At 43.5% G+C, this 23860-nt stretch overlaps 1 protein-coding gene across 3 annotated transcripts in view; it reads left to right on the top strand.

The window, feature by feature from the left end:
* gpr158a (G protein-coupled receptor 158a) overlaps window positions 1–23860 on the top strand; it is a 642328-nt gene that overhangs the window by 386808 nt on the left and 231660 nt on the right. For all 3 annotated transcript variants that reach the window (XM_078538078.1, XM_078538082.1, XM_078538086.1), the window contains one exon: window positions 1128–1196. In XM_078538078.1, the coding sequence (XP_078394204.1) occupies window positions 1128–1196 (69 nt within the window). The remainder of the gene's footprint in view (window positions 1–1127; window positions 1197–23860) is intronic.

The following is a 23860-nucleotide window of genomic DNA, read 5'->3' as shown; positions in this document are numbered from 1 at the left end:
TTTAAATATGCTGGCAGCAGTGGGGAGGGTGGTGGTTGTGGGGTGGGGGTGACTAAAATTCAGCTTATTGAATGTGGTGCAGAGTGTTTGGGTGATATGGTTGCTGTGATGGTATAACTGGCAATGTATGTGAAATGTAGCTGTGAGACTTGCAGCAGTGGTAAATGTGTGAGGGCGAGGTGAAACTATGAATGCTGATTGATGGAGCTTGTTGATAGGTGAGTGATGATGGTGTACTGAACAGTGTGGGATATGGCATTTGAAGATTTGTTCACCAACTTTGACTACTCATGTGAGGCCATTGAACTTCTTTTGATGTTGCATCCAGGTCCTTAGGGCTGCATTCCTGGCATTGACTGCTATGGCTATCTGCCACCATTGTCTTCTCTGAGTTTGCCCTGAGAGCCTCCTGGCTTACTATAGATAGAGGACCTCTCCCCTCCTGTCCACCTCCCGTCCTGTGTTGGAGAACATTGAGGCCTGTACTCTCTGCCATGTTGTGCCATCCCTGTGTCTTTCCAAGGTCCAAATGACTTCTGCAATAAATTTAACACCTTCTCAAGCCAAAATACAACTCCCCTTTAAGAGGTTTAGGCTTGCTTTAAGTAGGGTAGACGAGCTTGAGTTCATGCTAGCATCTAACGATTTTCTGCCCCTTTCTCAAACGTGCAGCCACTCAACAGCACGTTTTGTGCTGCCTGCATTGCAATGGATGGGCGCAGGTTCATCACACATTGCAACTCCTGCATCCGTTTTTGGGCCTTATCCAATTTTTCCTCATATATAGATATATATAGTATAGAAATATAAGAAAAAAAATCTTTAAAAAATGAAAAATGTAGAATATCAGGAAATTCTAGTGAGGTTTATTTTTTCTTTAAAATGACAAGTTTGATATGATAAATGTGATTTGTCAGCATCTCATTTTGTTATTCACACAATTTTCTTTCATACTATGGTTCTTAATGTAAAGTGAACACAGTATTGAACATGGACAAGTTGATCTTTCTTCACAGGAACATTAGACTCTTGTTAGTAAGCTATTATTTAGTATTAGGTGCCACTTTTTGTTAACTTGTTCACAATAATATCTAACAACTACATGAAATCTTTTCTTTATTTTTCAGAGTATCAGAGCGTCAGGACTGGTGTTGCTAGAGACAATTCTTTTTGGCGCTTTGCTTCTGTATTTTCCAGTAAGTGTTTAATGATTTATGCTCAAGTCCATGATTCAGTGTAAGTACTGTAAGAAAGGTTTTGATCTATGGACAGATAGACACCCACATATAACTCTAATGAAATAGTCTGCTCAGAGCCATTCTCACTGCCAGCACTTATCTAATATATGGCAAGCTGCCTAAGGTAATACAAAAAAAATAAATGGGCAATCACATTTACATTCCTTTCACTGCTGTTTTAACAACATGCATTTATAACACTGCATTGTTTTCCACTAGCAAAGCATCACAAACGTGATATACTATAGTTGGCTACTCTGTACGTGAACAGCTAATGCAAATAACCAAATCTTTCAAGCAGGCGTATTCAATTGCTATTTACTCTGCTTAGTTATGTTTCATGCTAGTTTGTTTACCAACCTGTTAAATTGCTAAAACTTGGACATTTATATCAGGATATGTATGTGATAATACTTTGTCAAATTGTACATTTTGCAGGTGAGAACGACACAAATTTCTATACAGCTATTTAAAATATGTTTTTACTTTGTGGTTTTGTATTTTCAAGTTTATCCGTCCTGTTTTTTTTGAAATTGTGATTGGGATTTGTCAACATATGCTCATTTTGATACATTCTTTGACAAGCGGGTACTTTTTCCTCATCTTGCGCATTGCAGGTTAGGAAAGCACTTTCGGAGCTTAAAATAGTATCTGTTTGCTTTATCGGCTTTGTTTCATTTGTTGAGTTTGTTTCTGTTTGCTGAAGTAACCCAGCCAATCATGACTTACCTTTAATTACAATTTTTTTGCTCTTCTGTGCCAGTTAAATTGCTTTTGCAAATGGTGTTATACGTGGGATTTTCATGAATCCAGCTTGCAGGGAGCTCTTTACCCTTTGAGGCAGGGTAAAGCAAGAGCACACACTTCACTGGCCAGGATCTTGGTATCCTGATAGGGGGCCTGCAGAAATGCTAGGCTGCCATGCTTGGCACATGGCCCCATGCACTAATTTACATGGAGACATGGCGGGCTTGTCAGGGGATCGCCAGGAGAATAGATAGTGGCTCCACCACAGACAAAAACAGTTCTAGTCAGCCAAAGTAAATAAGAAAATTCTCACTCCTTTAATGGTTTTTCTTGGCAGTGGAGTTTACAGTTTTAAAGGTATGCTGTTTATGAGTGAAACAATAGGACCTGAAAGTGCTGGAACTGCCTCGAGGGGACAGAAGGAGAGCAGAGCAAAATTTCTGCTTGCCCATTGTGGATGAACTTTGCGCTATTAAAATCCTGGTGTAAGGCTACTTAACATATCCAGGTCAAAATCCACGCCATCTCTGGCACAACTGGGAGTCCCGCCTGAGATGGGCAGAAGTTGTTTGCTGCCCCACATCGCTGAACAATCCTGGGTGGCGTGGCTTGGGAGCACTGATTGAAAAGAAGCCCCCAAAAATGGATCCAGACCCCTCCTGGTAGTTCTAGCATCAATTAATAGTGATCCAAAAAAGAAGTCTGGGAATTACAGAGCTCCCTCCCCTGCATCCTCAACTCTATACTGATGCCAGGATTACTTGGCTGTCCCTGAGGTCCAGCATTGTTAGACCGGTGGCCATATTATTGAGCTGCTCCAAACAGAAATGTGGTTTGCAGCAGTCTCAGAAAATGGCAGAGCCCTGCCGGGTCAAAGCCTCTCCCTAATTCCAGCCTTTCCCTCCCTCCTTCCAATAACATTGTGTTGTTAAACCACACTTTTCAAGCCCAGGAACTTCAGGACCATTGGGCAAAATTTTTAGCTTGGCGGGTGGGCGCGCGCCCGACCCACTCGAGGATGAAATGACGCATGTTGACGTCAGGCGAATGTCCCGCCATCAACGCGCAGTCGCGCAATAGTTCAGCTGGCGGGCGCGCGCCTTAAAAGGCCTGTTAAGGCAATTAAAGAATGAGGTTTCCAAAAGCAAATAAAAATAAAAGATTTTAAAATTTAATTAACAACATATCCCTGCTCATGCGACTGAGTCACCTGAGGGGACATGTTTTATTACATTTTTTTCAGTTCTTTATTTATTTTTTAAATTCTTCATCTCCCTGGGGCAGCTCTGTGCCTCAGGGGGGTTCTAAAGGGCACACTTGTGCGCATGTGCAAAGTTTGAGCTCACCTGCTCACCCTCCCCCCCACCGCCCCCACCTGCACAGGCAGCGCTGAGCGCTGCTGCTCGCCTTTCACGCTGGGTGGGCCTTAATTGACCCACCAGCGTGAAATCGCCTTCTGGCTTCCCGATCTCCCGACAAGGGCAAAACTCTACCCATTGTTTCGACTGAAAATTAAGTGAAAGCTAGTGCAAATTGCAAACAAATTTAACTTGATGTGTAATACTAGAATTTGTAGTAGACTGTAATTACTGAAGATTGAAATAGTTCTTGCTCTTCTAAACTTACAATGGAAGAAATATTTTTCTTAAAAAAATTACTCTTTCATGGGATGTCAGTGTGACTGGCAAGATCAGCATTTATTGCCCATACCTAATTGCCCTTGGAATGAGTGGCTTGCTAGGCCATTTCAGAGGGCAGTTAAGAATCAACCACATCACTGTGGGTCACATATCAGACAGGGTAAGGATGGCAGATTTCCTTCCCTAAAGATGGTGGGTTTTTATGGCAACCAATGATAATTTCATGGTTACCATTATTGAGATGGACTTTTAATTCCAGAATTCAAATTCCACCATCTGCTATGATGGAATTTAAACCTTTTGTCCCCAGGATGTTAGCTTGGGCTTCTACATTACAGTCAAGTGATATTACCACTTTGCCAATATCTGCCTATGGCTAGCTGTATACAAGTAGCTGATCAAATGAAAATGCTGTGGCAGGAACTTTGAGTGAGCATGGGCAGTGAGGAGGGATTTCACCTCCCCGCAGTGCACATTAGAAAGCTGCTGGCAATGCACCTGTGATTTTCCGATATCGTTGTTGGGGGAACAGATCCTTGCAATATTACCTCCCATATGTTTAATTAACCTGGCGAATTTTCCTCTTGCGTTTCTGCCTTGGGACAAAACTGTAATAGAATGAGAGAGCAAGCGGATGATGGAGCACATCAGGAGAAATGCTCATTACCCTAGAGGTCATTGAGGTGCATGGCTGAAGGACATGATGAACTCTTTGATATGTGTATAAACTTAAGAGTGCAGGATGGGTTTCTTGTAAGAAACAGTAAACTTTATTTACAGACTCCAGATGAGGCTATGTGCTTGTTCCAAGACCAAGGCTAAAAAAGCTCCATCCCTAAGATTCCCCCCACTTAGGGCTGATTCGCCTATACCTGGCTTGTCCAACGTACAGCCTATGGGCCGGATGTGGCCCGCAAAGCCCCTCTATGCAGCCCCGGAGCCAGTTTTCAAAATTTCTTTCAAACAGGTGGGTTTCAATGGAAGATTCTACATGGAGCTCCTCCTCCAACCAGAGACTGATTCCTTCCTACATTTGCTGCTGATAGGCTCAAACGCAGGAGAGAAGCAGTCTCTGATTGGAGGAGCATTGAACGCAGCATTGGTAAGTGTGCTGAGAACTGCTGGGCCAGGGAAGCAAAGGTACATCGGTGCTCCAGCCTGGGGAGCCAGGTACGTCAGGCCTGCGGACGGCAAGGTTTTAGAGACCGGGAGGGGTGAAGTTTTGGCGGGCGAAGGTTTGGTGGGCTGGGAGGGTGAACTCATGTCAGGAGGAGGAGACAGTGCCGTGGTGAGTATGTGGGAGTGACAGTGTCTGTGTGAGGGGGTGGCTGAGTGAGAGTGTGTGTCTGTGAGTGTGGGGGGAAGAATGAGGGAGTGTGTCTGTGAGCGTGGGGGGAATGAGAGAGTGTGTCTGTGAGTGTCAGGGGAATGAGGGAGTGTGTCTGTGAGCGTGGGGGGAATGAGAGAGTGTGTCTGTGAGTGTCAAGGGAATGAGAGAGTGTGTCTGTGAGTGTCAGGGGAATGAGAGGGTGTGTCTGTCAGTGTGGGGGGAATGAGAGTGTGTCGGTGATTGTTGGGGGGTGAGTTCGAGAGACTGAGTGTGTGTGTGGTGGGGAAGTGCGAGAGACTGAGTGTGTGTGTGGTGGGGAAGTGCGAGAGACTGAGTGTGTGTGTGGTGGGGAAGTGTGAGAGACTGAGTGTGTGCGGGGGGCGGCGGGCAGTGGCGGAGTGCAAGTCTGCCTTGCACCCAGTTTCAGGATTCATATTCACGCTTACCACCACACACCAACACACACACATGCACGCACTCACAAAGGAGTAATTCAGTTTAATGTTGTGCCAAACCTTATCTTTCCGAAATTTCCTCATCGGCCCAATTGAGTGAGAAAAATATGTAAATGTGGCCCCCTGAGTGAAAAGGTTGGACAAGCCTGGTGTATACAGTCACATGATCCCCATAACAGTAAGAAATGGTTTAATTTACAATTACTACATTCCTCCCCCTTTAATCTTGTTTTACCTTATAATTTGCAAAACATATTATATACATTTCATGCCATTATAAATTTAGTCTTTGAGGAGGTTTTCAGATTTGGGTAGAGGAACACAACTCTATAACTGGAGGTTCTTCCATTGGATCAACTTGCACAAGAACTGCAGCATCAGGGACATCCTTAGGCAACGGCAGCTCAGAATTATTTACTTCAACAGAGACATTGGGTATGTCAATTCTTTGTTGATCTGGCTTTGACTTCGATTTCAGGTGAATTAACTGGTTGTTGGAGAGTTTCTCGACTTCTGAGATGATCCATTTGTTTCCTAACAATCCTGTTTTCCACTTCTATCTGATAAGATAAAGGTCCTGTTTCAGTGACGATTGTCCCAGGGACCCATCTCAGTCCAGTTGCAAAATTCCGTACAAAAAATGTCTCCCCCACAATAAACTCTCAACCTTTACTGTGAATGTCATGATTCACTTTCTGACTCCCCTGGTTTCTCTCCACCTTCCCCATTAAATTAGGGAATGCTAAACTCAACCTTGTCTGAAGCTGATGCTTCATTAACAATTCTGAAGGTGTTAAACCAGTGGTCGCATGAGGAGTTGTGTGATAGCTGAACAGAAATCTTGAAATTCGTGTTTTCATTGTTCCCTCTGATAGTTTCTTCATGCCTGCTTTAAAGGTTCATACTGCTCTTTCTGCTAACCCATTGGACAAGGGATGATACGGTGCTGTTCTGATGTGTTTAATCCCATTTAGGTTCACGAATGTTTGGAATTCAGTGTTAGTGAAAGCCGTACCATTGTCTGACACAATAACTTCAGGTAAACCATGAACACTGAAACTCTGGCGCAGTGTTTCAATGGTTGCAGAGAGAGTAGGTGATCTCACTTCAAACACATCCATCCATTTTGAATGTGCAGCGATAACCACAAGAAACATGGCACCTAGAAATGGACCTACATAGTCTGTATGTAGTCTAACCAGGGTTGACCAAGCCGCTCCCACAGATGCAGTGGAGCTGAAATGGGCAACTTCCGTTGTTGCTGGCACTGGAGACGGTGTTTCACCATTTCTTCTATATCACTGTCTATACCTGGCCACTAGATATAACTTTTTGTGAGCATCTTCATTTTTGAAATACCAGGATGCACAATATTAAGTTCTTCTAATAGTGGTTCTCTTCCTTGCACAGGGATAACGACTCTTGCTCCCTATAACAAGACAACTCAGTTCAGATCTACTTACAAAAAATTGTTTTAATTCTTCAGGGACTTGTGCATTTGACCACCTTTGTAATACCTGTTCACAGACACTTGCTAAAATTGGATCCCGATTTGTCCAATTCTTTATCTGTCTCACACAGACTGGTGAGGAGTCCTGGAAATTCAACGCAAGTACTGCCTCTTGAGGTACTGGTATTGTCTAATACTATTGGGCAAAGGGAGATGGCCGAGGACGTCTGCGTTTGCTATATGCACACCTGGACGGCGCATAAAAGTGTACTCATATGCTGACAAAATTAAAGCCCATCTTTGAATTTTAGTGGCGGCTATCGGTGGGATTGCCTTATCTTCACTAAGTAATCCTAACAGTGGTTTGTGATCTGACAGTATGGTGAAGTGTTGACTACAAATACTGATGGAACTTTTTTACTCCAAATATGATAGATAAGCCCTCTTTTTCAATTTATGAGCATCCTTTCTCGGCTGCAGAAAGGGTTCTGGACACATATCCTGTCAATCTTTCTGATCCATCCCCCATCATGTGTGACAATCCTGCTCCCACTTTGTAGGCAGATGCATCACAAGTGGGTATTAGTTCCTTAGACGGGTCATATTGCGCTAGCAGAAACGATGAGTTTGGGAAGCCTTCCTCTTGCTGTGCTTTCTAGGACCATCTGTGGTTCTTCTTCAGTAATAAGTGTAAAGGGGCTAACACTGTAGATAGATTAATCAAGAATCAACTATATTAGTTTACCCTGCTCAAAAAAGACTTGAGCTCTGTAACACTGGTAGGAGCGGGCACTTCCTTGATTGCCCTGACTTTGTCCACTAATGGATGCAACCCTGGGGCATTCACTCGATGGCCCAGATACATAACTTCCCTTGCTTGGAAAGTGCACTTTTCTTTCTTTAAACAAACGCCAGCCTCTAAAAATCTCCTCATGTTCTGCTTCTGTGGATCCTGTGATTAGGACATCGTCCAGGTACACTATAACTCAGGGAAGTCCTTGTAGTAAGGTTTTCATGGTTCTCTGGAAAATCGTACAGGCAGAGGACACGCTGAAGGGTAGGTATGTATATTGGTAAAGGCCTTTGGGTGTGTTTATGGTGACATAACTTTTGATGTGTTGTCCAGCTTGAGTTGTTAATATGCATGGCTCATGTCCAATTTAGTGTAGGATCTTTCTCCTGCAAGGTTAGCATACAGGTCTTCAATCTTTGGAATTGTGTATTTGTCCAATTTCACAGCCTTGTTTACCGTTAACTTATAATCCCCGCAGATGCGAATTGTTTGGTCTGGTTTTAGCACAGGGATTATGGGCACTGCTCATTCTGAAAATTGGACTGGCTGTATTATTCTTAACTTCTCCAAATGACATAATTCTGCATCTACCTTTTCTTTTAGAGCAACAGTTATTGCCTTAAAAAGCCACGGTGTTGCTTCAGGGTCCACGTATTTTTTAAACTGTAGACCTTTGATTTTCCCCAAGTCATCTCTGAATACTCTATCATCTTTTTAGTAACTCTGAAATTCCTGACCTGAAAAATTTCCAACCAGTTTAGTTTGATTTCTTTCAACCAATCACGGCCCAGAAGGCTAGGTCCTTCTCCTGTTACAACAATTATTGGCAGCTGAGCTGTCTGTTGCCTGTATGATACAGGTACAGAGGTGATGCTTTTCACCTGTATTGCTTCTCCTGTATACGTTTTTAACTGAGCAGCGGCTTTCTCCAAACTCAATGGCTGGGTACCTTCTCTGAGGTATTTAAACCACTGTGGTCGAGTACCCCGTGTCCACCTCCATGAGCAGAGGTTTTCCATTTACTGGAAGTGTAACAGTGATTGGTTCAGTTTTCCTGGCTTTCAAATTGTGTAGGGAATAAACGTCAACCTCAGTAACTTCTGCACTTCATTTAACTTGACCTGCTGTCTGAATGGCTACCTTGATCTAGTCCTGCACTGTTTAACAACATGCCCTTTTTTGTGGCAGTAATGGCGTTCTGCCTCTTTAAATTTATAGACTTTGGGTGCATGATTTCCCCTACAACGGTAACATTTTAACTTCTGGGTTACTGGTGAGCTGCTTCCAGCATTTATTTTTATTTTTCAGCAGTAGGGACCATGTCCCACTTTGTGGTAGCCTCCCTGGTCTTGGTTCCATGCCAGGCAGCAGGTTCCTGCCCTAGCTACAAAACGGTGCCATGTTGCACACTCTACAGAGCCTGCGAGTCCCCCTCAGCATTCTCCATGGCTAGCGCTAGCTCCATGGTGCTTCAGGTGTATCTCAACTTTTGCAAGCAAATGCCGTTGACTGGCGTCATCGTTTATGATGCAAACCAAGTGGTCTCGCAACATGTCGTTTAAAGTATCACCGAAGTACAGCGCTCCTTTAACTGTTTTAGCTTCGCGATGTATGTTGCAATCGGCTCATCGTGGGCCCTTACTCGAAAGTTAAACTTGAATCTTTGCATGATCGCGGAGGGTTTAGACTGAAAATGTCCTTTCACGAGGTTGACCAGCTCAGTGAAGGATCTGGAATTCAGCGCATTCGGAGCCGTCAAGCTTCGTATTAGGTTACAGGTTTTGCTCCCGCAGACGCTTAGGAGAATTGCCTTCTGTTCCTCCTCAGCTGTTATTTTGTTAGCTACAAAATAGAAACCTAATCGCTCAATGTGTTGACTCCAGTTCTCAACGGATGAGTCGTATGAGTCAATTCTGCTAAAGAGAGGCATTGCTGGTGAATATACTTCTTTTCTTTCTCCCCTTAAAATATTGAAATACTCACAGTCGCGAGGCGAGATGCTGCATCAGTGCTATTTATCCTCGTCGTCAATTATAATAAACTTAAAAGTGCAGGATGGGATTCTTGTAAGAAACAATAAACTTTATTAACAGACTCCTGGTGAGGCTACATATTTGTTCCAAACCAAGGCTAAAAAGCTCCGCCTCCTAAGATTCCCTGCGCTTCGGGCTAATTGGCCTATTCAGTCACATGATCCCCATAACAGTAAGAAATGGTTTAACTTACAATTACTACAATATGCATCAGATCAAATCCATGTTATTGATCTTAAGCACCATAAAGTAAATTTTGAATCTCTTCTGATGTGTGATTTCACTCACTGGTAGCACAGTTTGGACAATAAGTTGTGAAGGTCATCATTTCCGATTATGGCACTCAGGATTTTGCAGTTATTAATCAGGCACACTGATCTCTGCCTGATTCTCCGATATACATTACTGTTAAACAACATTGACAGTGTAGCCTACCAAAACTTTCACTGATAGTTACATCAATATATGTTTGGAAATTGTCACAACTCTTATATATCATGTACTGAAAAAGCAGCTTGTGAGTTGTTAAATAGACCTGAATACTGGTCAGATATCTTTTGTGTTTGTTTATGGAGCAAGGCCAGCAGCCTGCAGAAGGATAATAAACTCCATTATTCGTCAAGCTTCCTGAGTAATTACCACACTGGCACTAAGCAGCAACCCAGCAATTGACACCTTCTCAGCATTACTCAATGATGTGAAAGAAGTGGCGCATCTGGCAATGCAGCAGATGAGCCAGCGTATCACGGGCAGAGGTCCCCTGAGCAGCTTGTCCCTTAATAATGCCAGGGGAGTGCACTTACATGCACCTGTTTTCCACTTATATGCATCTATTTTCCACTCGGGTGCACCTGCTAGAGTACATGGAGCATGTGCAGCAATCATGTCCCTTTATCATAGAATGAATCATAGAATGGCTACAGCACAGCAGCAGGCCATTCAGCCCATTGAGTCTATACTGGAACTCTGAAGGAGCATTTCACCTAGTGCCACTCCCTTGCCTTCTTCCCATAGCCCTGCACATTCTTCCTTTTCAGATAATAATCCAATTTCCTCTTGAATGCCTCAATTAAACCTGCCTCCACTGTACTCTCAGGCAGCGTATTCCTGATCCTAACCACTCACTGCATGAAAATATTTTTCCTCATGTTGCCATTGCTTCTTTTGCCATTACTTTACATCCTTAATTACCTCTGGTTCTCAATCCTTCTACCAATGAGAACAGTTTCTCCCGATCTATTCTGTCCAGACCCCTCATGATTTTGAATACTTCTATCAAATCTCCTCTTAGCCTTCTCTTCTCCAAGGAAAACAGTCCCAACCTCTCCAATCTACCTACGTAACTGAAGTTTCTCACCCCTGGAACCATCCCAGTGAATCTTTTCTGCTCTGTCTCTCCAATGCCTTCACATCCTTCCTAAAGCGTAGTGCCCAGAAGTGGACGCAATGCTCCAGATGAAAACGAACCAGTGTTTTATACAAGTCTAACATGGCCAGAATTCTACGCTGGTTGTGCAGGTGCACGCCTGACCCGACAGGGCGTGAAATCGCACGAGAAGTCGTCGGGTGTGCATCCTGATGTCATTGCGCATTAGCGCGATATTTCACTCAGCGGACATGCGCAGCAGTCAGAAGCGCGCCCACTGACAATTAAGCAGGCAATTAAGCCCATTAAGGATGCAATTGAAATTGATTTTACATGGCCCGTCCAGTTTTACATGGCAGATGGGTCTATCAGCCAGGCGGCCAGTACATTTTCACTGAAACCTTGATCCAGGGTGGGATGAAAAGTCTGGGGTGAACTATAATTTTAAAAATCTGTTTTTTGGGTTCTGCTGTCAGGTGCTTGAATGTGCTGCATAGACACAGTTTGGTGCATTTTTTTCTTGCAATTTAATCTGTCCAGCTTTGTAGCTCCCTGAGGTAACTCCGCAGCAGCTGTCTGCCTTCAGGGAGCTTGCTAGAAGCACCCACACACCCTCATTTTTGTTGGCGCTCGCCCTCTTCCCACCCTCCTCGGCAGCGGTGAGACTTCCTCAGCGTGCGTTTCACACTGGCTCACCATTAATCGGCCAGCCAGTGTGAAATTGCGTTCGGGGGCAGATCACAGGCGGAAGCACATTTTGCGTCCGCTTTTGGGAGCGCCGATTGCACACGCCTGACGAACCAAAGATTCAGGCCTGTATCTTTCTTGCTTTTGTACTCCATACCCCTATTGATAAAGCCTAGGAGGTTTTATTAATGAGCCTCTCAACTTGTCCTGCTGCATTCAATGGGCAGGATTTTCGGGTCATCGGTGGGTGTGGTGGGAGGGCCCGGGAGTTGATGGGATACGGACCGTTGCCCGCTATCTGTCCCTGACTGCAATTTCATGCTGGCTGGCCATTTAACGGCCAGCCAGCATAAAAGGAGTGCTGAAAAGCTCAACGTTACCAGGAGGGAGGCGGGAAGAGGGCAAGCACTGAAGTCAGCGCGGGCACGGGGGAGCGTGCAATGAAAACTCTCTGAAGACAGAAATCTGTCTCAGTGAGCCTGAAGAGTTTTAAGTACAAAAATAAACAGTGTGAAATCCCCAAAAAATGTCCACACATAAGAATCACTCACCTAAACATATTTATGATAAAAATTCTGCCCAAACAATTTTTTTTTTAAATATCGGAAACCCTTGGATGAGGTTTCCTCAAAAATGAAAAGACTGCCTGGCCGATTCGCCTGCCAACCGTAACGTTGGACGGGCAGTGATAAATCACCGCTAGTTGAAACTTTAATGGCCTTAATAGGCCTCTTAATTGTCAGCGGGTGCACTGCCGACTCTCGTGCGCACCTGCTGACCGAAATATCGCATGAGTGCACGATTACGTCAGGACACTCACCCGACATCATCGTGCACTATTTTACGCCCGATCGGGTATGGCATGCACCCACCCACGGGGCATTAAATTCTGCCCAATGATTTGTGCGTATTTAAACTCTGGTTCCTCTGCTCCTGGGCCCCTTTATCCATGTTGATTCAGAGGACAGAGAAAACACTGTGTGCACAGTAATCTACTATTGAGCCAACAACTACATCAGTGACAAATATTAACAAGCTCTATTATGAAGATCTTAGGCTGCAGAGAACATCTTTTATGAATGCTTTCTGCCTTTTGGGCTACAAGACCCAGAAAGCTTTTGGACCCACTGGGATAGGCCTCGAGTACAATCATAAGCAAACTTCAGAAATCTTGCTGAGGCCTTGAATTGTGTCCACAATGTGTTATGCCTTGTCAAGAATGGCTCTAACTGTGGCTAGCATCACTGGAGCTGCCTGGCGATAGTTCAATGCTGGCCACTTGCAGCATACATCTAGTGGCAGTACACTATAAGGCCCCTGCAACGCCAACACACAGGTCTTGCTACCACATGCTACAGCTGGCCATGTCAAGGCTAACTACTCATATAAATAACAAGTCTTTGTAAGTGCAAGCAGCTGAACAAACAGAATCATAGAATGTTACAGCACAAAAACAGACCATTTTGTTCATTAACAAAACGAAGAACAGTGATGTTCTTCTCCGCGTAAGCAGAGTTCAATGCTTTTAATATTCTTTTTCAAACAATTATTTAATTCTTCTTTGAAAATAATTCATAGATTGTGTTTTAATAATGGTTTGTGGCAGAACATTCTGCATTCAAACCAGGTCTCAGAGTTTCTTCATCTGATGCACAAGAGACATGGAAGGCAAGGCAACTCTCAGTATACCAGCCATATTGATGTCCTAGGCAGCCAGTGTCACTTACACTTACCATTCATCACCGACTACTGCACAGTTTAGGTCCTTATGTGAGTGGCATTGATAGAGACATACCTATGAGACATGAGGCCTCCATAGTGCTCAGCGAAAGGCCAGTGTAGGTTGGAGATCTTCCTTTCTGTAACAATTTCACTTCCACAATAATATTCACATTTTAGCTTGCTCCTAAATCTTTCATTGTTTATCTAGAAACTCTGAGCCATGGAGGAGAAATGTCTTAAGTGTTATAAGCATAACCTATATGAGGAATTTGATGTCATAGAAGAAAATGAAGTAAGACTGTGTATCCTTTGCAAAAGAATTGTGTCCAGGTTAATGCCGATACCTAGCTGGAGTTCCAGGTACCAAGATCAATCAACAGTTGTTATCTTCCAATATCTGTCTTTGAGATCCACTCAAGTTGTGGATAGCCATAATATTGCACCAGGGGACACTCATCACCATAGTCTATCAGTTAGGTGATTATTCAAGATGATGAGTAGAATGCACCAAATCATCAGGTTAGTTTGCTGGTACATTTTCAAAAAGGGAGCACTGCAATTCTTTCATAGGCTCCTGCAGCACAGAAGGAGACCATTCAACCCGTCATGCCTGTGCTGGTTCTTTGAAACCACCATCCAATTTCAGAAATGTTGGAGCAGATACTCCAAGACCATCCCTTTTGACAGCTTTCAGCACCTCGTTGATGAAGGCCTGGAATATACTGCATCCCAGTGCACAATTCATTCTGCTTTTGAGAAATTTAAGTTCAGTAAGTCTCCGTCTGCCCTTGCACAGATCTTGGAGCACAAGTGCCCTGTCCAGATAAAATGTTAAAATGGACTCCTGTAGCTTTCAGCAGTTTAGTAAGGGCTGTGTAACATACATGCCTTTCATAATATTCATGAAATGAATGTAAAGAGGTTTTCTCAACTATTACGACATTACACAAGGAAGCAAACTGACCTACACAATCCTGATGAGAGGAAAATTGAATCATTTTCTTTTTGGTGGAGGCACAACCACACAGAAAGAATCAGGTGCCAGCATTACTGGGAACTGCTAAATTTGGAGGAGGAGATGAGTATGTAGTTTGTTGGCCATCCCCTCTTCTCTCTACTGTTGTAGCTGTGCTCTCTCATTACTTCTCAGGCCCAAGATCATCCATTACTTGTGCTGCACCAAATGTAAAGAACGACTAATATTCTTGAGATTCTTCTGAGGTCTTCAAACTCCCTACAATGCCCCACAAGGGGATGTGTATAGGGCACCCATATGTTTCCTATTGCAGCTGTACAGGCCATTAGTGAGACCACATCTGGAGTATTGTGTGTAGCTTTGGTTTCCTTACCTAAGAAAGGATATACTTTCCAGGTTCACCAGACCGATTCCTGGGATGGCAGGATTGCCGTATGAGGAGAGATTGGGCCAACTAGGCCTGTATTGACTGGAGTTTAGAAAAATGAGAGGGGATCTCATCGAAATGTATAAAATTCTGACAGGGCTGGACAGACTGGATGCAGGAATGTTTCCTCTGGCTGGGGGGTCTAGAAGAAGGGATCACAGTCTCAGGATACAGGGTAGGCCATTTAGGATTGAGATGACAAAAAATGTCTTCACCCAGAGGATGTTGAACCCATGGAATTCCCTACCACAGAAGGCTGTGGAGGCCAAGCCACTGAATGTACTTAAGAAGGAAATAGATAGATTTCTGGACCCTAAAGGCATCAAGGGTTATGGGCAGAGGCAGGAGTACGCCGTTGAGATAGAGGATCAGCCATGATCATATTGAATGGCAGGCTCGAAGGGCCGAATAACCTACTCCTGCTCCTATTTTTTATGTTTCTATGTCTGTGTATGAAACTATGGCCTATGTCTGCCATCTCAGCCCGACCTCCTTCCCAGCTCCAGGCACCAGCTCCCTGTATTTCTTTCGCACCTTCTTGGGGAGGGTGATCAGACAGAGGCCGTAGTCCACTTTGGTCCCAATGACTTAGGTAGGAAAGGGGATGAGATCCTGAAAACAGATTTCAGGGAGCTAGGAAGGAGATTGAAAAGCAGGACCTCTAAAGCAGTAATCTCAGGATTACTCCCAGCCCCATGTGCAAGTGAGCATAGAAATGGGGGAATTGAGCGATTGAACACATGGCTGGAAAGCTGGGCCAGGGTTTTATGGCCTTGCCACGGCATGCCTCCCCCAAGCGGATGCAGTGAGCCATTTATATCTCCATTCAGTTTGGCAGGACCGCAATATCCTGTCGAGCAAGAGGGGCTGTAATATCCTGGCCCTGGTGTAGGAGGGAGGGCATCAGATTTCTGAGGCGTTGGGACCAGTTCTGGGGAAGGTGGGACCTGCACAAGCCAGACAGTCTACACCTGAACAGGACTGGGACAAATGTCCTCACAGGGAGATTTGCTAGTGTATTGGAGGAGTTTAGCAGGGGGCTGGGAACCTGAGGGAAAATTCAGAACAGGGAACGGGAGATGGAGAATTAGTGAATGACTCTGAAAAACAGAAGAAGCACAGGTTAAAAAGTGGACAGCACCGGAATTTGGCAGTGTTAAAAGGTATATATGTAAATGCAAGAAGTATAGTGAGTAAAGCCGATGACTGAGGACACAGATTGACACGTGGCAGCATGATGTCATCACTATAAGGGAAACGTGGCTTAAAGAGGGGAAAAAATAGCAGCCCAACATCCCTGGATATAGAGCTTTCAGGCAGGATAGAGGGGGGGTTAAAAAAGGTGGGGGTGTATCATTATTGGTTAAAGAAACAATTACAGCTGTGGGAAGGGATGATATACTAAATGAAGCACCAAATGAGGCCATATGGGCTGAGCTCAGAAATGAAAAAAGGGCAGCCAGATTGCTGGGAGTCTACTATAGACCACCAAATTGTGGAAGGGAGTTAGAAGAGCAAATCTGTAGGCAAAGTTCTGAGTGCAAAAACAATAAGGCAGTAACAGCTGGAGACTTCAGTTACCCTAATATCAATTGGGATATGAACAGTGTGAAGGGCACAGAGGGTGCAAAATTCCTGAGCTGCATTCAAGAGAACTTTTTCCACCAGCACGTAACAAGCCAAATGAGATGGGGCACAATTCTAGATTTAGTCTTAGCAAATGAAGCTGGGCAATTGGATGAAGTAACAGTGGGGAACCATTTTGGAGATAGTGACCATAACACAGTTAGACTTAGCATCATTATGGAAAAGGGCAAAAATAGAACAGGAGTAAAAGCCCTAAATTGGGGGAAGACAAATTTTACAAAGTTGAGAGGTGAGCTGGAGAGAATGGACTAGATACAGCTACTTGAAGAGAAAACAGTGTCAAATCAGTGGGAAGTATTCAAAAGCGAGATTCTACAGGCACAGTGTAGACATGTCCCAACAAAGAAAAAGGGTAGTACTGCAAAATCTAGAGCCCCCGAGTTATCCAGAAACATACAGGGTAAGATAAAGCAGAAAAAGAAAGCTTATGAGAGTCACAAAAACCTTAATACTGTAGAAGGCCTAGAGGAGTATAGAAAGTACGGGGGTGAAGTTAAAAAGGAAATTAGGAAAGCAAAGAGAAGATACAAAAAATATTGGCAGGTAAAATCAAAGAAAACCAAAAGATGTTTTACCAGTACATTAAGAGCAAGAGGGTAACTAAGGAAAGGGTAGGGCCTATCAGGGATGTTCAAGGTAACTTGTGCATTGATACTGACAATGTGGGCAGGGTTCTCAATGAGTACTTTGTCTCTGTCTTCAGTAAGGATGATGCAGCTATTCCAGTTAAAGAGGAAAATGCAAAATATTAGGTACAATAAGCATAATGAGAGAGGAAGTACTGGAGGGACTAGCATCCTTGAAGGTGGATAAATCACCAGGGCTGAATAGATTGTATCACAGATTGTTAAAGAAAGTGGGGGAGGAAATAGCAGATGCTCTGAGGATCATTTTCCAATCCTGAGGTACCAGAAGTTTGGAGGTCTGCGAACATTGTACCAATGTTTAATAACATGGGATAGACCAGAAAAATTATAGGCTGGTCAGTCTGATTTCAGTGGTGGGCAAATTATTGGAATCAATTCTGAGAGACAGGATAAACTGTCACTTAGATAGGGTCGGATTGATCAAGGATAGTCAGCATGGTTTTGTTCGGGGAAGATCGTGTCTTACTAACTGAATAGAATTTTTTGAGGAAGTAACAAGGAAGATTGATGAGGGTAATGCAGTGGATTTTAGTAAAGTATTTGACAAGGTCCCACATGGCAGACCGGTCAGAAAAGTGAGATCCCATGGGATACAGGGGAAGGTGGTGAATTGGATCCAAAATTGGCTCAGTGACAGGAAATGAAGGGTAGTGGTTGATGGATGTATTTGTGAGTAGAAAGCGGTTTCCAGTGATGTTCCACAGGGCTCAGTGTTGGGGTCCTTGCTGTTTGTTGTATATATTAATGATTTGGATTTCAATGAGGGAGGCATGATTGGGAAATTTGCAGGTGACACAAAAAATGGCCATGTAGTTGATAGTGAAGAGGATAGGTGTTGTCCCCAGAATGATATCCATAGTTTAGTTGAATGGGTGGATAAGCGCCAAATGGAATTCAATCCAGAGAAGTGTGAGGTAATGCATTTAGGGAAAGCAAACAAAGCAAGGGAATACTCAATAGATGAGAGGATGTTGAGAGAGATTGAGGAAGTGAGTGACCTTGGAGTGCATGTCCGTGAAGGCAGCAGGACAGGTGGATAAGGTGGTAAAGAAAGCATATGGAATGCTTTCCTTTATTGGATGAGATATTGAATTCAAAAACAGAGATGTCATGCTGGAACTGTATGAAACACTGGTTAGGCCACAGCTGGAATTTTGTGTACAGTTCTGGTCACCACATTACAGGAAGGACGTAATTGCTCTGGAGAGAGTGCACAGAGGTTGAGGAGCTGGAATGGATGTGATTTGTCCTCAGTTACACCTCACCGTTGTGTCTTTGTGTGTAATGACTTCATAGGATCTTGTTTCTGAACAAATCCTTGTCACCTTGGCTGGTTGCCACCTTCTGTGGCATCTGGGATGTGAAATTGTTGTTCCAACTGTAAACTTGGCAATTCTGTACCTGCATTTATATCGTGCATGTTGGTCATCTTCCCTTGTAGTTTTAAAAGTTTCTCTCCAGTTACTGAGAGAGTAGAATGGGTAAGAGTGGTCAATAGGTACGCACTGGTCTGCCAAACAGGAGCTCTGCCAGTGGTGGAATAGTTGCACTTAAAGGTGTTGCTCTCAGGTGTATCAGTGCAATGTGTAGACCTTGCTTGGTCTGTCTACATTTGAGAATTAAGGATTTCACCATGCAAATCATTCATTCAGCTCGGTCGTTACAGCCAGGGTAATGAGGAGAAGAGTAGTGTGATCGATATTCCACTTCTCACAGATATCCTGAAATGGCTTACCAATAAATTGTGAATATTGTCTGAAATGATCTCTCTAGATATGCCAAACAAACTGAAAATAGGACATAGGACTGAATTTTCACCCCGTCGGGGGGCAGTTGTGTGGGGACGGGCAGGAGCGAGCACGAACCCATTCGGTGCCCCCGATTGGATGCATGCCACCATTTTACGTGGGAGGGCGGATTAAGGCCTGCCCAGCGTGATGCACATCTGGATGCATTTGCGCGAAAGAGCGCAGAAATCTTCCTGAGGCAAGGAGGTGCCTCAGGGAGATTAGTTTAAGTCCTGAAAAATTTAATAAAGGAGAAAGAAAAATTTAAGGACATGTCCCCTCATGTGAAACTGTCACATGAGCTGGGACATGTCCATTAATTTTTTGAAAATTTTTTATTTCATTAATAAACCCTTCATGAAACCTCATCCTGCCTGTGGATGAGGTTTCATGAAAAATGTGAAGGCCGCCTGGGCTCTTTGCCTGCCCCCCAACCTTAAGGTTGGACGGGCAGCATTCTTAACAACTTTAAATAATTTCTTAATGGCCTTAATAGGCCGAACTGACAATCTAAATGACGCGCGGTGATGTTGGGATGCCCGCCCAACGTCACCACGCGTCATTTTGACAGTCGGCGAGTGGGCCCTGCCCCCGCTCGCTGACCGGAAAATTCTTCCCATAGAGCGTGTGCAACACTTGCGCTTGACGTATCATGAAATTGGGGCACTTGGAAAGGTAAGTCAACAATGACATCAGTGCCATCGACATGAGAGAGGTCAGAAGTGGTTTTGGACAAAGGATGGGTCGGAACTTCATGTGGAATAAGTGGTTCTTTTTGCTGGCTTGGCATATTCTCTTGATATGCCTTTCAATTTTGATGATGACTTCAAAGTCATTATTCATACCCAGCCAACATACTGTCCCTCTTGCAAATCTTCTCATCCGATCTATGCCCACGTCTAAGTGATGAAGTTGTTGAAGAATAATCAAGTCACAAAGATTCTGGTGTGATGACCTACCTGCTCCCCGGGAGATGCCTAGCTCGTCCCGATAAGGCCAAAATAGTCTCATGTGTTCGTGGCCATGCTGAATTGAATCAGCCATCCTTCAATGATGGTTTTTAACAGTTTCTGTAGTGTAGAATCTTTCACCATTTCCTCTTGTAGCTGCTGGCATTTGTGTTATGCAAAATGTATGATATCAAGTTGGAGAACATTTTCAAGTTCGATTTCAATGAAGTCAACTTGTAGATTGAAGCATATATCCTCTATTTACACTGGGTTATGTAATATGCTAAATGTATCTGTTGTGATCATCAGGTTACCCGGCTTGTACCTAATCTCACAGTCATAACCTTTAATCTTTATCAAGAGACGTTGCAATCTTGGCGGTGCACTGGTCAATGGTTTTCACCAAATGATCTCCAGTGGCTTGTGGTTGATCTCTATCACAAGTCATTTGCCAAATAGGTAGGCATGAAAATGTCTGATTCCAAACACTAAAGCTAATATTTCCTGCTTGATTTTGGAATACTTGGATTGAATTGTGGGCAGAGATTTTGAAGAAAATGCAATTGGTTTGCCGTTTTGTAGCATGCATGCTCCCAGACCTTTCTCTGAGGCATCTACCTCCAGGGTAGTTGTCTCCCTAGGATCGTAAAATTGCAATGTCGATGCTTCTGATAATGACTGTCTCAGTGCTTTGAAGAGATATTGGTAGTCTTCATGCCACAGGAAAGGCACTTCCTTTCTCAACAATTCCCTAGCGATGAAGATTTTTGAGTGAATTTGGGAATGCATAGAGATAAGAAGTTAAAAAGACCTAAACACCGCCAAAGGTGTTCCTTGTCTTGGGGTGTTGACATGGTTTGAATATCCTCTAATTTACTTGGATCAGGTCATATACCGGCACTTGAATAAATAGAACCAAAGAAATTGATCTGCTGCACATTGATGCCACATTTAAGACTGTTGAACACCAATCCTTCTTTACGTACCATTTGCATCAGAAAATGTAAATTGTGATCATGTTGTTGCTTTATTCTTTCCACAACAGCTATATCATCTGCAATACATATGCATCCTAGTACAGTGCATGTAATGTGGTCCATGCGAGCTTGATAGGGATCCTGGCTTACTGACAGCCCGAAAAGAAGTCACTGAAAACAATATCGTCCAAATGGGGCATGAAACATAGTAAGTTTATGGGACTTCTCCGCGAGGTGTGCTAACCAATAACCATGCTTGGCATCAAGCCTCAAGAAGAATTTTGCACCTGAAGATCTCAGATTTAACACTTCTAATGTGGGTATTTTGTCAGGACAACATTTCAAAGTTATGTTTAAATGTTGTGGATCGAGGTGTGCTTTCAAGGATCTTTATTTCTTTATGACACATGTGATCAAGCTGCACCAATTTCTGTACTCTTGTGCTTTTCTAATGATTCCATCTTTTTCCATTTTTTCTAGTTCCACATTCACTTTGGCTTGTATGTGGATGCAGCACTTGCATGGTAGATCAATTGACGGACTTGCATTCTCCTGCAAGTGTAGTGTTGCACCTCCCTGGAAACTGCCAATCTTGTTGAAATGTTCTGGATATTTTGATGATAGATCATGAACTGAAGTGATAGGAGTGACTTGGTTGATCTGCCTTGTGACTAATTCCATGGATTGTTACCAATGTGAGATATTGACATGCCAGTAGACCTGCAATCACTGGGGCATTAATTTCCATGATGTAGAATATCTGTGAGACCAAGGTGGACTGATTGTTCTTGCATTCCAGCATTACGGATCTTGCACATGGAATTAGTGAACCATTGTATGCTGAAGGTTTCACAACAGTAGGTTTTGCCGTTGGAACATGTCTATTATAATTCACAAAGGTAGTATGTTGGCACTTGTCCCTATGTCAATCTTGGCCAATAACAAAAAATTACCAACTTTTTAAGCATATACGATTTGAATCTTGGCAAACACTTCAGACAGTGTGATGGCATCTATGTGTTCCACGTAGATTGATAGTGCGAAACATGTGTTCACCACTCTTCGTCTCATCATGCACATCATCGTCACTTTCTGTTTTGTTAAAAACTTCGTATTTGTTTCTGATGGGAGATGTGATGGCCATTCTTGTTGTTTGAAGGTACCCATTGGTGTATGGTCTATTTGGATTACTGCAAAGCTCTTTGTGGCTCCATCAGCCTTTGCTCTAGTGCACTGCCACAGCCAATGGCCCTTTCTGCAGATGCCTTTCAGAAATTATGCAACACTGGACATTTCCTTGGTCCATGCCTTCCACTTGTCTTCTCAGGTTTGGGTATTCTAGTGACTGAGTCAACAATTGGGGTTGTACTTGGGACGTGTAAACATTGTCGACCCGCGAGGATCACTTCGTACATCCTTGAGTAGCTCTTTGATGCTATACGTTTGGGGTTTGTATAGCAGATCTTTCTGGGATGCTTCCATGGGAGTGGATGCTATCACCAGCTCAACAATTATGTCTGCTAGTTCTGTGTTTGAAAAATCACAGTATGTACCCTTTCCTCTGCATCTGCTGATGAAGTGGCCTATGGATTCTGTAGGCTGTTGGGGGAATGGCATGAGCTCTAGGCGGTGAATACGGAAATTGAACCTGATTCTGAACCTGGCTTTCAATGTAGTCCACATCTTTTGGGGATCCTTTAGCTCTTTTGCCGTTAATCCTGATGTGCTCAGCCTGTGTAGACCTTCATTCCCAAATGCTAGGTGAAATCTTTATGGCTTGCTGGTCTGGTTCAGGTTCACCTGAATCAAGAAACCATAGCTCTGTACGCTGTTTAAACAATTTGAGTTCGGATAGTAGGTCAGCGGCATCCCAATTCAAACTGGGAAATTCTGTAGATGCTCTGACAATATCCCTTTGAGCTCCTGCTGCAGTATCTGGGATGAGTGTCACTGTAGCCACTTATGCATGTTTTTCCGAAGCTCTATCCATGAAGAGGAGTTGTGGTGGGAATGTATCATGGAGTAATGGCGTCGTTGCTTTTTATTCAATTTATTTTTCAACAACTCCCAATGTCACCCATTATAATCTCAACCTTCTATTGCCCAAATTTTTATGACGTTTTTTGTTTTGACTCTCCCTTGCTTACTATCAATCCGGCCCACACCCTGGTTGCTTGCCTTTCCCAACTAAGCTAACCCAGTGCTGGTCCTCTTGACACACTGACCCACTTACGGAACTGACAGGCTATGCGCTGCAATCTCATCATGAGGGATCAATTTGTTTACTGCCTTTTTATCTGAGTGCTCGCTCGACGCCTTGTCTCCAAAACTTTTCTTCACAGCTGCGTTTTCAACACTCTCTAATGCTGCAACTTGGTTGTGGTCTGGCCAAAACATTGAGGGTCTTCACATACTGTGTAGCATGAACTAATGCTGTTCACCATGTTGTACCTGTTCTTAATCTTCTTACATCCTTGCCATCATATTATGGCTTTTCTCAAAGATGTCTATTAGCTGCCACCATTGTCATTTCGAAGGAACCACCGCTGTACACCATGTCATGTCCTTATAATGATATAAGTCTTTGAGCTTATTTGCTGTCTAAGACACAAGACACAAATCACTCATAAGGGATTGGGTTAAATCACGGTAGGTTCATTTGTTAAGAGTAGGAACATGAGAACAGCCCTATATTTTTGTAAAGCTTGGGGCACTAGGGGCTGTTGTTTGCTTTGCTGCTTAAAGCAAAAGTGAAACTAAAACTGGATCACACAATACATAAATCATTTCCAGTCTAATGGTGCACACAGAGATGTACTCATATCTTTAAAGGCATACTGCAACACCGCGCATTTCCAGTCCCGCCACCGAATACCTCTCTGCTACTGGAAGATTCTGCCCAATGAAACTGGTTGCTGGCAAACAGGAAAATATAGATAGAGGCATATGAGAGAAGAAAAACATGGAAGATGGAAGAGTGAAAGAAAA

This window comes from Cetorhinus maximus, chromosome 3, assembly GCF_964194155.1.
Source record: "Cetorhinus maximus chromosome 3, sCetMax3.hap1.1, whole genome shotgun sequence".
Taxonomy (NCBI): domain Eukaryota; kingdom Metazoa; phylum Chordata; class Chondrichthyes; order Lamniformes; family Cetorhinidae; genus Cetorhinus; species Cetorhinus maximus.
The sequence above is the reverse complement of the archived record's forward strand: the minus strand, read 5'-3'. Positions and strand labels throughout refer to the sequence as shown.